Source organism: Epinephelus moara, chromosome 3 (genome assembly GCF_006386435.1).
Source record: "Epinephelus moara isolate mb chromosome 3, YSFRI_EMoa_1.0, whole genome shotgun sequence".
Taxonomy (NCBI): domain Eukaryota; kingdom Metazoa; phylum Chordata; class Actinopteri; order Perciformes; family Serranidae; genus Epinephelus; species Epinephelus moara.
In genome coordinates this window covers 14823471-14835867 of record NC_065508.1, presented here as the reverse complement: position 1 = coordinate 14835867, position 12397 = coordinate 14823471, and the positions used below count along the sequence as shown (strand labels likewise).

Here is a 12397-nt window from a genome sequence, read left to right as displayed (position 1 = left end):
TGATAATTACAACTGCATTTTAATTGGGTGAACGCAATTGCATATAATAATAATAATAATAATAATAATAATTTTAATAAGTTTAACTGACTACCAATTCTGCCATTGACTAGCAGGCTCAGTTTTAAATATGTAGACGACCCTAAGGAATCCATTTGCACCAATTATGTCATGCTATCTTGCAGGGAACAAGCTGAATAACTCTCCAAAGTTAGACCAAATTTTGGCATGGTAAACAGAGGCATTGCCATTTTTTTTAAATGGAGTATTTGAATATTACTGCATACTGGAGTTCTTAAGCAGTCTTGGAATTGCATAAACTAAAATATTATAAACACTGGATTTGGAAATGTTGATAAGTGGAGAGAAAATTTATTTGTTCCATCATGATTTTATGATTTAATGACTTTTAATCATTTATTGGAGTGCTTTTTCCCTCCCTGTTTTGTTTTAAGGTAAAAACAGAAAAATAACTGTCACAGTTTTATTTGAAATGAACTTTTTCTCTCTGTTTTGAAATAACTGACTTGACCTTTTTTGCTTTGTAATCATTTGGAGTATATGTATGCAAAACAGAGCATGGCCTGGATGGGTCTCTAGCACTGGATTTTTGAAAAGCTTGTTAGGGACTCCATCTCTGCCACTACAAGGCTAATGGCTAAGAGCTATTTGGAATTGCCTGTGCTGCTATTAGAGCTAAGTGTGGGTGGTGGTAGTGCTGGAGTGGGTGTGGATGAGGGGCCCAATTTGGAAAATGTTGTCACTCTGTCCATATTTTCTAATGGCTGGCCTGATCTAAACAATCATAAAAACATGTTGTTCAAAGAAAATCCTCTAACCAGAGAACCTGAGCACACGTACCATATCAGCGTTCCTTTCTGAATAGATGATTAAAATATTCTAATTCTTCACTCTCATTCTCATACATTAGATGTCTGCTGCTTCCTAATTTGGCCTTCCACTCAGCCGCAAACCCCACACGCCCAGCTTTCCGTCACAAGAGCATACAAATCAATGACTAGAGGTGTGACTGTGTGGCCCTTTTTTGTGTTCTTGCGTCAGTCTTGTTGCTGCCTCCTCCGCCGCATGGCGAAGGTGATACCTTATCACCAGAAAGCGTGTGTATATGTCAGATTATGACTAAGCAGCTGCCCAGGAGCATGCACAATGCATAGTAAAAGTGTTTGCTGAAACACACCCTTGCTCTGTCGTCCTTGACCATGTCCTTTTCAAACCACATCTCATCTCTGTCAGATAACCCGACAGAGAGAGGCGAGGAAAACAGAGCTGGCTGTTTCAAAAGCTCTTTGAACTTTAAGACCGACAGGCACTATTCAGTGAATTCAATATAAATCTGACTTGACAGCATCCATTCTCACCATAAATAACACACTTCAAAGAGTGAAAAAAAAATTGAAGGGTCGTGGCATATTTTCTAATCTAGAAGTTCACAGTACGCTTGGGTTTACATCCATCTGTCATGTCTATTCAACTTCTCAATTCTTGAGAAACTGGTTTCGGGGTCCCGCTATCTAATTAATGCCACCATATCAACTAATCAATCCCGAGATTGATGAGAAAATGCTGCGTGTATTTCTTTGCATCTCGAGGCACAACTGAACAGCCCTGTGTGTGGCAGAAAAGAAGACATCAAAAGTACAGGCCAATAATTTTGAACAAATGCAGAGATAGATTACTTTTTAAAAGTGTGTATGCCTGTAACTTAAAGACTGCTTTATCCTGACTGTGACAAATCCTGCTGCTTGCAAACCCACTAATAGAGGAGCAGTGGCTTCTGACAGCTGCCCAATGAGAAATTGCAGGGCTTGCTTTCCCCCTAACCAATGACAAGAATACCAATTTTTGTTCAAAGTACAGAAGTGCTAAGGATTTAAGCCAAAGAAGATCCTACTTCCTCTCTGATAGATAGCCCCTGTGCTTTCCACCCACAAAGGAGTGAGGTGCCTTAAGCATCTAAATATCAAAGGTGGAAAAAAGGGGCATTCATAAATGGTAAAATGGTCGACAGACAATGAGGGTGTCACAGGCTACAGAAGATGCATCATAGAGCTGATTCACAAACTACAGAGGAGGGGTGGGAGTGCACAAGTTAGGACAGGCTTAACAAAATGGATTTCTCACACAATATCTAATTCCCTCTGTCCCTTTTACTCACACTCACTGTCTGTCTTCACATACTTGGTTTTGGCACTAAGAGCCACAGATTGACAAGCAGTCAGAGCTGAGCCACTCAACATGGCAGATAAATGCATGGTGGGAGGACAGAGCGGTTCGACTCTGTCCACGCCTGACAACACTGACTTCTCTCGACGCTACCAGATGAAATGAAACACTTGATGAGGGAAAACTTGGCATGCGCTTACTGTCTCTTTTCATCTGATACCAAAAAAAAGGGTCAGAGACTTTGCACGTGCGTATGATATTAGGGAATAAATAACAAAAGCCACAACTTAAAAACAAACTTCCCGAGGAAAAAAAAAAGAAAAAGAATACTGTATAAAAAGGCCTGGGAGGAAGAAAGCCGTATTTTCTTCTGACACTTTTTATGTACTCCAGACTCCCCTGCACCCTCTTCCTTCCTCTCTTCGCTTCACTTCCACTCCCCTCTCCCTTCACTTTCTGCTCTAACAAGCACTCTGATTTCCCCTGGAAAATCTGCACTCAATAAACTTTCTTACTGGCTGTGATGCACCTTACTGAGTTTTTTAATACTAAAGTAAATAACGGCACCACGTACCATTATAGAAGACTGTAGGGATCTAACTGTGTATTGTAACACTGTTTTGTCTATGAGCACAGTCTGTACACTGCACATATGGAATTATTAATAAATAGAGAGACAGAGGGAGGGAAAGAGACGTTCTCTCCATTTGTCCATGCGCTTCTCACTCGCTTTCTCTCGTAACTACAATCAATACTAATTAGCCTAGTTAAAGGTCAAAACAGGCCTCCAGTGCAAGTCATGTACAGTAGGGACCAGTGTGAGGTGAAGATACAGGGTCAGAGGAGACACTTTCATTTGCTCCCTAAAAATAGGTGCTGAAATAAACTCTACTGGCTAAAATTAACCACTACACTTATTTTTTTATCAAGCCAATAGTCACAAAAATATTAGCTAGCTAATGTAATGTGCATAGTTTGTAACTAAATTCTACAGAGCTACACATTTTAAGTAAAGGCTTTCATGATTGGTCACTCTATTCCCTGCCTAGTGGTTATAGTGCAATAGTTAAAACTGTAGTTTGCAAATAACTTCTTGTCATATTAGCTGACACTGTCACACAGCAGTACATGAGACAGACAGCCTGTGTGTGAAAAAAACATATTCCTCTGCCCCCTCATAGCACTTCTAATGGCTTCACCACATGTGAACGAAATTAACCAATCAGAGCCGAGGAGTCTCCGATGTCAATCATGTTAATTACAGCTTGTGAACTTCAGTCAGACTGTCAAACTAGGCAGCGCTGATCAAATATGAATTAAGGTTCTGTTACTACATCGCCTATTCATCGCCTTAAATGTTTTCAGCAACATATTTTAGTGTACTGTAGTGTGGCTGGTGGGTGGTGCTTCACTTCGACTCGACTGTATCCAACATGGGGGCCGGGTCACAAACGTTCTCATTTTACAGCTAAACAGTACACTAAAAAATCTTTCTGAAAGCAATTAAGGCAATAAATAGGCAATGCAGTTACAGAATCTTGCTTCATTTTTGATCAGCGCTGCCTAGTTTGACACTCTGACCTCAGTTCACAAGCAGTGATTATTGACATAATTGATATCTGCGTTAAAGGCGCATCAGCTCTGATTGGTTGTTTTCAGAGTGCTGCAGTATACTCTAGCAAATGCCATTAGAGGCGGTGGGAAAAGGAGGGAGCGACATGATTCTTATCTTATGTAATGCTGTGTATATATAGTGTCAGTTTCAGAAAAAAATAACAAAAGGTTATGTTCATATAAGTTACCAACTGTAGCTTTAATAAGACCTTATAATCACCTGCTCCTACTGTTTATCTAGTTATTAATCTGCTGCTACTTGATTAGATAGTGATTAGTAGAATTTAAGGTTTGATTAAAAATGTAGATTCATGCAACAAAATTAATTTGTCTGATATAATGATGAGCAATGTTGCCTGCAAGAAACTATGTTTTCTAGGCAAAAGAAAAATGTGTATGTAATCAAATACAAATAAAAAACAGGAAAAACTAGTGACAATAAACGTTTCCACAGTGATGTAATAGTCTATGAAACATACTCTCCAGTAACTAATTAATAAAATGAGTGAAACTGGATTAGTACTGAGTGAGGAAAATGTAAATAACTAATGAAGTATTATGAAAAGTACTGATTAAATCATAACTAGCGCTTATTACGCTGCTGTGAAGTGGTTTATGTGGTAACCTTTAAGAAAAGACTGTCAGCAGGCAGAACAGTGTCATACTAGAGACTGCTTTCTTTTACACAGTAAAATAGCATCTTCCACCTTAAGCCTTCAAAATTCCCACAATCCTTGCTGTTGCATGCTTATACGCAATCCAGGACATGGCGGTGGTAAGTCTTAGCGTCAGTGGTAATTACGAGGCACCACTCACTATGGAGTACCCTGGAGGATGAGTGTACGAGGGACTGATTTTTGGAGCCTGCAGTTTGAATGTTTCAGCACCACGGCGAGAGACAGAGACAGATTAGGTTTAAAAGCCTCAGCACCGTGGATAGAGACACAGAGTGCAACGAGCCTTGATGGGAAAGCAAGAACTCCTGCTTATACCCACTTTTGTTCCTATGGAAATATCAAATACACACACTCGCTTTGCTTACGTGATATTTGTAGGGGTTGTCAGTGGGAGGGTCTTAAATTCAAGCTAATATTTTTGTGCACACGAGTCCTGTTTCTCACATGAAAATATAGCAAATGCCAAGATCTTATCCAGCTGTTCATATATCATATTACATGAACATCTTTCAAATGTGGTGAAATGTACCTTCACTGAGCTTCCTTGCATTCTCTGCACATTTTTTAGCACTGTCCACTGGGCTTTCTAAAGGCATGGGAGACACCAAATGTTTTTAATTCAATATGATACCAATACTTTCTGCTACAGCTTTAACCATATTACTGATATGGGGCCTTAATAGTGGGCCAGTGGCAGGTTTATAGCAAGTCTACACTGTGTGAGTCACACTAGCCCCCTTATAACTTTCAGGGTGTGTCGTATTTTTTTAAATGGTTGAAGAGCTTAATCATTTTGCTGCTGTGTGGTGCTGTCTTGTCATGAATAGTGCATCTTGCTGTATTTTTATCTACAGGTGAAAAGTAGCACCACACCAGTCTATGTTTCCTTTCTGCCATTCTCTCACATGTTTGATGCAGAAATGTGCAACTGCATGCCAGCTTCTGATGTCACATAGGTTTCCACAGTCATAAAACACAGACCAGCTAAAGATCTCAGAGCTGTTTTGGCATAAACCCAAACAAAAGCACTGAAAACATTTGAGAGTGATAAAGCCACCCCGTTGTTTATTTATATAATTTTACTATTATTGATATTTTTTAAAGGAATCAATACCAAATGAGTAGCTTGTGAGTATCGACGTATCGATCCTGCAGGATCAATCTGCCGATCCCTGTTTTAAGATTACTTTAATAAATTGTATCATCAGACCTACCATTTCCATCTTAAATCACATGATGTGTTCTAATAATGTTAGTTTAAAGTTTATAATAATGTTCAGTGTTCGGAGTTACATTTAAATTGCATATATTAATGTTCATGGTTCGTTTAACAACTAGGCAGAAAATAATTCGGTGGGAAATAATTGGAGCAAGAAAATATATACATACATATGTATAGACAGAGAGAGATTTGCCCTTTCATTCTGTACATGCGCCAATATGAACTAATATGAACTGTCCTATTTTCATACTGGATATTTGATTCATTTTATCTCTGGGTGAGTGAGTCACAGTCTCTTGTTTGGATCAACATGTTTTCAGCAGTTTGGCAGTGCGGGACAGTTGGAGACAACTGCACGCTTATTTTTGGGTCAGGCCTCCTTAAATAAGTCACAGTGATTCCACTACACTTGGAATGGATGGTGGTGCTGTACAGGACAGCCTTGATCAATGTTATCCACACAGCACTGGATCACTTTTACTGAGCGGCCTGAGGCCCAGCCAGTGTAGCTGCCATGCTGCCCTCATTACAGTAATGATCTCCCAGTACACAGCTCCCACGTGAGGCCCCATCAGCACACTGACTCTGACTGTACCTCACACTCCCCTCACCTCTCTCCCACTAATACACACATACACATCCATGCTATCGAGAGGTGATGCTTTCTGCGTGTCACTTACAATGCAAAACCACAATGTAACAGGCACAAATAAAACAACTGAGCAACAACTACACACATGTGAAAGTAAGCAGCACAGAAATAGTAAAATTTCTTATAATACGCAATGATTAGCACCACATTCGGTCTTAATATTCCATGCATGGCACTATAATTTATTGGATTTCCACTTTACATAAATAGGCTTCAGAATTGATCTTATGTCTCACCTGTGTCTTCGTCAATGGTGAAAGTGCCCAGTCCGCTGCCTCCTCTGACAGAGTACCTCAGCAAGCCATCTCGCCCCTTGTCGTCGTCCTTAGCGCTCACTGTCAGGACGCTTGTGCCTGCACGAGAGTTCTCCTTCACTGAGCCTCTCACAGCAAAGTCGGGGAAGTAGGGTGCATACAAATTCTCATTGACATCCACCACCTGAAGAAATGTAATGGATCACTTTAACTTTGACTGATAATTTAAAAAACTGAGTGACGGTATGTGTAATATCATATAGTACGAATGTACAGAATAGCATGAAGCCAATAAGCCAATGTTCCCTTTAATTATATGAGGGCTAGGAGCTATTCATGGTTCCCTGACAAGTAATCATTTTAGTTAATAAATTAGTTACTTTGCTTGTGTACTCTAAATGGTCCCTTAAATGTCCTAATTTAATTGTTGTAGGCTGGTCGGGGGAGTTTTAGTGCTCTAAATGCTGCAATACATGTATTTCTTCCCTGAGAATAAAAATGGGGGGAGCCATGAAGATAACATCTAAATACCAGCATTTCATATCAAAAATATGAAGCTTGAAATGAACCAACAAAACTATGTAAACTGATTTTTAAACTATAACTATGACAATAAAGTGGTTTTGATTTTGTTCTGATACAAATTTGCGTGTATTAGTGGTACGCACCTCCACCTCGACAAATGTCTGACTGATGAGGCTGGGTATTCCTCTGTCCTCAGCAAGTAACGTCAGGTTAAAAAATGGTTGTTTCTCAAAGTCCAGCTCCTTCCTAATCCTCAACACTCCGCTCACAGCATCGATCTGCACAAAGCATTACATTCCCATACATCATAAACTGTCAATAGAAAGAGGATGAGCATATGCAACAGTATAGACAATACAAATAGTGACATCACCTACCTCAAAAGTGCCATTGAAGTCATTAATCAAGGAGTATCTGACCTGTCCGCCGGGGCCTACGTCTGGGTCCTGAGCCTGCACCCAGGTAATCACAGCTCCTGGCGGGAGGTCCTCAAGTACTCGAGCACTGAAGCTGCTTGGGATGAACGCTGGGGCGCAATCATTGACATCCTCCACAATTATATTGAGAGTGGTCACTGACGACCTTCGAGTGCCTCTTTCAGCCTTGTCTCTCACTTCAATCTTCAATGTGAACATTGGGATGGTTTCTCTGTCCAAGTGGCTAGCAACAAACACACTTCCAGTTTCACTGTCAATACCAAACTGAGGGAAACTGGTCAGCATGAGATAGGAGAGCTGTCCATTTTGACCCATGTCTCGGTCAAACGCAGTGATGGCAATCACTTCCACACCAATGGCTGTGTTTTCTGCGACAAGAGCAGTGAAGCTGTCCTGATAAAACTGGGGGTCATTGTCATTGGCATCCTCAATGATCACAGTCAGTAGTCTCCAATTGGACATCTGTGGAACACCCTGATCGTAGATGGTGATATTGAGGAAGTAACGATCCAGTCGCTCGCGGTCAAGTGGCTGCAACACAGTTATCAACCCACTCTCCATGTTGATATTGAAGCAGTTTTCTTTGTTACCATCAGATATGGAAAAGAGAACACGGCCGTTGAAGCCTGTGTCGCCATCTCGTGCTCTCACCTGAAATACACTGGCACCAGCAGCGAGGTCTTCTCTCACTAGAATACTAGTAGGCAAGGCCTCAAACTGTGGAGCCTGTTTGTTCATGGAGAAAAGGTCTGTAAATCTCTCATCTGGTCTTAGTCTCGCCATAGCAGACGCTTTTGAGAGCATTTTTTCTGCCAACAGCTGAGCTACCCTGGTCTCCTTGCAGTTGAACCCCCTGGGTGGCATCCTACCCCTCACCACAGATACATTCACAAATGTAGGCTCAGAGAACAACTCCCCATCCGTTGCAACTACTCTCAGGTTGAATACCCCACTTTTTAAATTAGCCACTCCTAACGATCGTTTCAATGACAAAGCCCCAGATTCCAGATTTAAGTTAAAATAGTCTAACTCATCTCCAGACAGAATCTTGTATGTCACCATTCCTAGCTCATCCATGTCTACAGCTGACAGAGTGACAATTGTCTGGCTGACAGGGAAATCACGGCTTATCATCCCCCTGCAAGAAACCCTCTCAAAAAGAGGCTGGTTGTCATTTATATTTATCAGACGAATGGTGACATTAACTTCACTCTCCCTTCTGTAGGGTGAACCCCAATCAGAGGCCCGCACTGCAAAAGTATAGATATCATCTGATGACTCAAAGTCTAGGTCTCTTGTGATCCTCACCTCCCCTGTGTCCTGGTCTATTGTAAACGGAAGAGACTGTTCACCACTTATTGTGTGTGTTATATACCCATTTTCTCCCTTATCAGCATCCACAGCGGACACTACGAGAGCAACGGTGCCTATAGGTAAGCTCTCGTTGATTGCGATATCATAAAATGGCCTGTTGAACACTGGAGAGTTGTCATTAGCATCCTCTATGGTGATTTGGACCCTTGCTTGCTGCTGACTGATAATATCAACTACCTCCATCTCCATGAAATCCTGTGATAATCTTGTCAGGTGCCTTGTGGTCATAATAACTCCAGTCAAAGGGTTTATATCAAAGTACATTTGATCTAAGGGGCTGCTGAAGCTGTAATTGACACTCAGAGGAGCTGGGGAGATTTTCACCACCTCTACAATAGTGCCTGGGGGAGCTATTTCACTCAGCGTGACTACATAAACATCTTTCTCAAAATTCGCCAACACTGGGTCTGGCTTTGTAACCAACAACTGAATAACCTGAGCATTAGAAAACCTAGGAGGTATACCCCTGTCTTTAGCCTGGAAGGTTAAGTTGCAGCCATAGGGGAATGTATCCCAGTCGAACAATTCTGATGTTTTAACCCTATACTCATTCCCGACAGGCGATCGATCAATCACAAATTGTTCAAGGGGGTCACCCTCAATGATAGACACCCACTCTATATCCCCAGATACCCCTTCGTCTTTGTCCTCCACAGTTAATATGGCGTAGATCGGGTCCTTGTCCTCCCATGATGGAAAGACAGCCACTGCATTGAGAACAGGAGCAAACTCATTAACCCGCTCCACAGTTAGGACCAGCCTAGCAGTGCTGCTGATGCCATTGTTCCCATAGAGTTTCATTCCTCTGTCAACCACCTGCACCTCCAGCTCAAATCGGTCTCGTTTGTCCATCCGGGGCCGACCTGTCAGGGTGATGACCCCGCTGGTCGGATGCACAGCAAAGAGTTCAATTTTGTTCTTGAAGAAGTAGTAGAACTCCCCATTGGATCCCACATCAGCATCTGTGGCTGTTACACGTCCTATGCTGGCACCCAGAGGGGCACTCTCAGAAACAACGAATGAATAGGAGGTAGGGGAGAAAAGAGGTCGGAGATCGTTGGTGTCCAAGACCTTGATATAAACAGTAGCTAAGGCCTCTAGGCCTCCTTGGGCAGATGCCTTAACTGTCAGTGTGTAATTGTCCTGTACCTCCCGATTCAATGTGGCACCACTGCCTCCGTTAGTGCGTATGCGAAGAAAACAAAAATCTCCCATTACAAACTCCTCAGCCTGGAAGATTCCCTCACTGTCTCCAGACACAATGGAATATTTAATGTCTAAAGACCGTGGTGGCCCAAGAATGATGCCCATTTTGACCTCGCTTTTGGTATAGGTCCTTGCAGCAGAGTTCTCAAAAACGGAAGCATTATATGCCGGCTGGGTAAAGAGCAGCAGGCCTTGTCCTGCCCTAGGCTCTGTCAGGAACTGGGCATGGGTTGAGGGGAGATAGAGGAGGAATAAAAAGCAAATAACATGGAAAGGAAGAGAGAAGCTGGGTAGAGGAAGCATATTTCCCCACCGATTAGGCTTCATCACTATTCCATCACCCAGTCACCCTATATTTTGAAAGAATAACAAAAAAAAAAAAAAGAGACAGATCTGGATTCAGATGGTGAGTTGTTAAAGACATGCGCTCTGCATGCTAAAAATTTGATAAAGAACTGTGATACAAAAGTTACAAAGACATTTCAGGGGTGCTGCTTATCACTACAGGGATATGATAGCATACTCAATGTTGCGCTCCGACACTTTGCATTCAAACAACGAATATTGCACCCGAAAGACTCAGAAGCAAAGACTGACATATCTTTAAGCGAAGCACATCAAAGCACAGAACACTTACACAGCCTCAGTGAAACACATCATGTTACACAATAAAATAACAGGGATCAGGAAGAACACTGTTACTGTAATACAGAGTGCCTAGAAGACTCGACGGGTTGTTATTCTTTAGCCAGTGACTAACAGGGTTTTGGTATTTTCACAAAAGAAAATGCAACTATAGTAAAAAACAGTAATAATGACAATAACCAGGGTCTGAGAAACATCATTGTGCGCAATTTCTAAAACAGTTTTACACTTCTTTAGAAATTAGTTACACTTTCTGAATCAGCATTGTTTCAAAAACTTATCATCAGTGGTGGGATGCAACTAAGTACATTTACCAATTACTCAAGCACTGTACTTTAAAACAATCTTGAGGTATTTTACTTAGGTATTCCTAATTCATGCTACTTTTGGAATATCATAGGCTATGACTTTTTACTCCCCTGTTTTCATGAGGCAATATTCAGATTATTCAAGTTATTATTAAAAAAAAATGTATATATCAACTAACAAATGAGGATGAATACAATGGATCAGTAAACAGAACAGCTGAAATAAAGCCCATGATTACCAGCTGCAACATTACTAATGATTACACATTAATGCAACACCAATTATAATCAAGTCATATAAATATATTATTCTGAAGTGAGCCATTTCGCTCCATACTTGTGATTTTAAGTATATTTTCATGTTAGTTAAGATTTTTAATGCAGGACTTTTACTTGTAATTGAGAATTTTTACACTGTAATTGCTACTTTTAATTAAGTACTTCTTTGTCCACAGGTTATCATTAGGTTACCCACAGCCAAAGCTTGCACTTATTAGTTCTATCAGAAAAAAATGGAAAATTAGATTGTCTAATTAAAAAACATTTTCTTTTCTTTTTTTCTTTGCATTAGCCTACAGATTATTTTAAATTTAGGCCTACAATACGAGCTCTTGTATAGCCTACTAAATGTTCTATGCATCGCCTTATACAGTGGCATTTTTCTTGATCAAGATACAACTTCATCAGGACGTAGCCTAGTATATTTTTAAACTGATTATATGATATTTTCCCGCTCATATTGTAGCCTATTTTGTACATGGCAGGGAATAAATGAATATCAGCACGAGCACCAGATATTCTGTCAAAATCCAACGACTCAAATTAACATTCCCCAGAGAGAGACTGTCCCGGGAGATATTGGGGTGCATTTATCGTCTCCCATGTTGATGCAGTGGAGCTCGCCTCCGTGCAAAATCCCCGAGTTTATCTGGCTAGAGTCTGGAGCTACAGTCTGTAGCTTTAATTAACTATATTATACACAGACTTCACTCACACATCGCAGCGTGTCCTACCTTTACACGAAACAGCTGTAATCAGTGAAAGTAAATCCTTCCCCATCCTCTGTCCGACACATAAAAAGGAAAGAAAGGGAAAACGCACGAAACAGTCCAACAGAAGTCGGTGGTGATGCGCGGAAAGGAAAATGTGCACATATCCCGACAGGCAGTTGTCTACTGGGCTGCAGCCATCCTCGTAAAACTAAATAGCTATTGCCCCAGTTTCATGCACCTGACTAATGTAACCCTGAGTGCAGTGGGCTATTTCGGCTTTATCTGCACTAGTTAACACAAGACTGAC

The 12397-nt window shown here is 41.0% G+C and overlaps 1 protein-coding gene across 1 annotated transcript in view; it reads right to left on the bottom strand.

The window, feature by feature from the left end:
- LOC126388112 (protocadherin Fat 3) overlaps positions 1 to 10448 on the bottom strand; it is a 74277-nt gene extending 63829 nt beyond the window's left edge. Inside the window, exons 1-3 of the mRNA XM_050041002.1 lie at positions 7506 to 10448; positions 7272 to 7406; positions 6586 to 6787 (exon numbers count right to left, since the gene is read on the bottom strand). Coding sequence (XP_049896959.1) covers positions 6586 to 6787; positions 7272 to 7406; positions 7506 to 10448 — 3280 coding nt within the window. The remainder of the gene's footprint in view (positions 1 to 6585; positions 6788 to 7271; positions 7407 to 7505) is intronic.
- Between the last annotated feature and the right edge of the window lie 1949 nt (positions 10449 to 12397).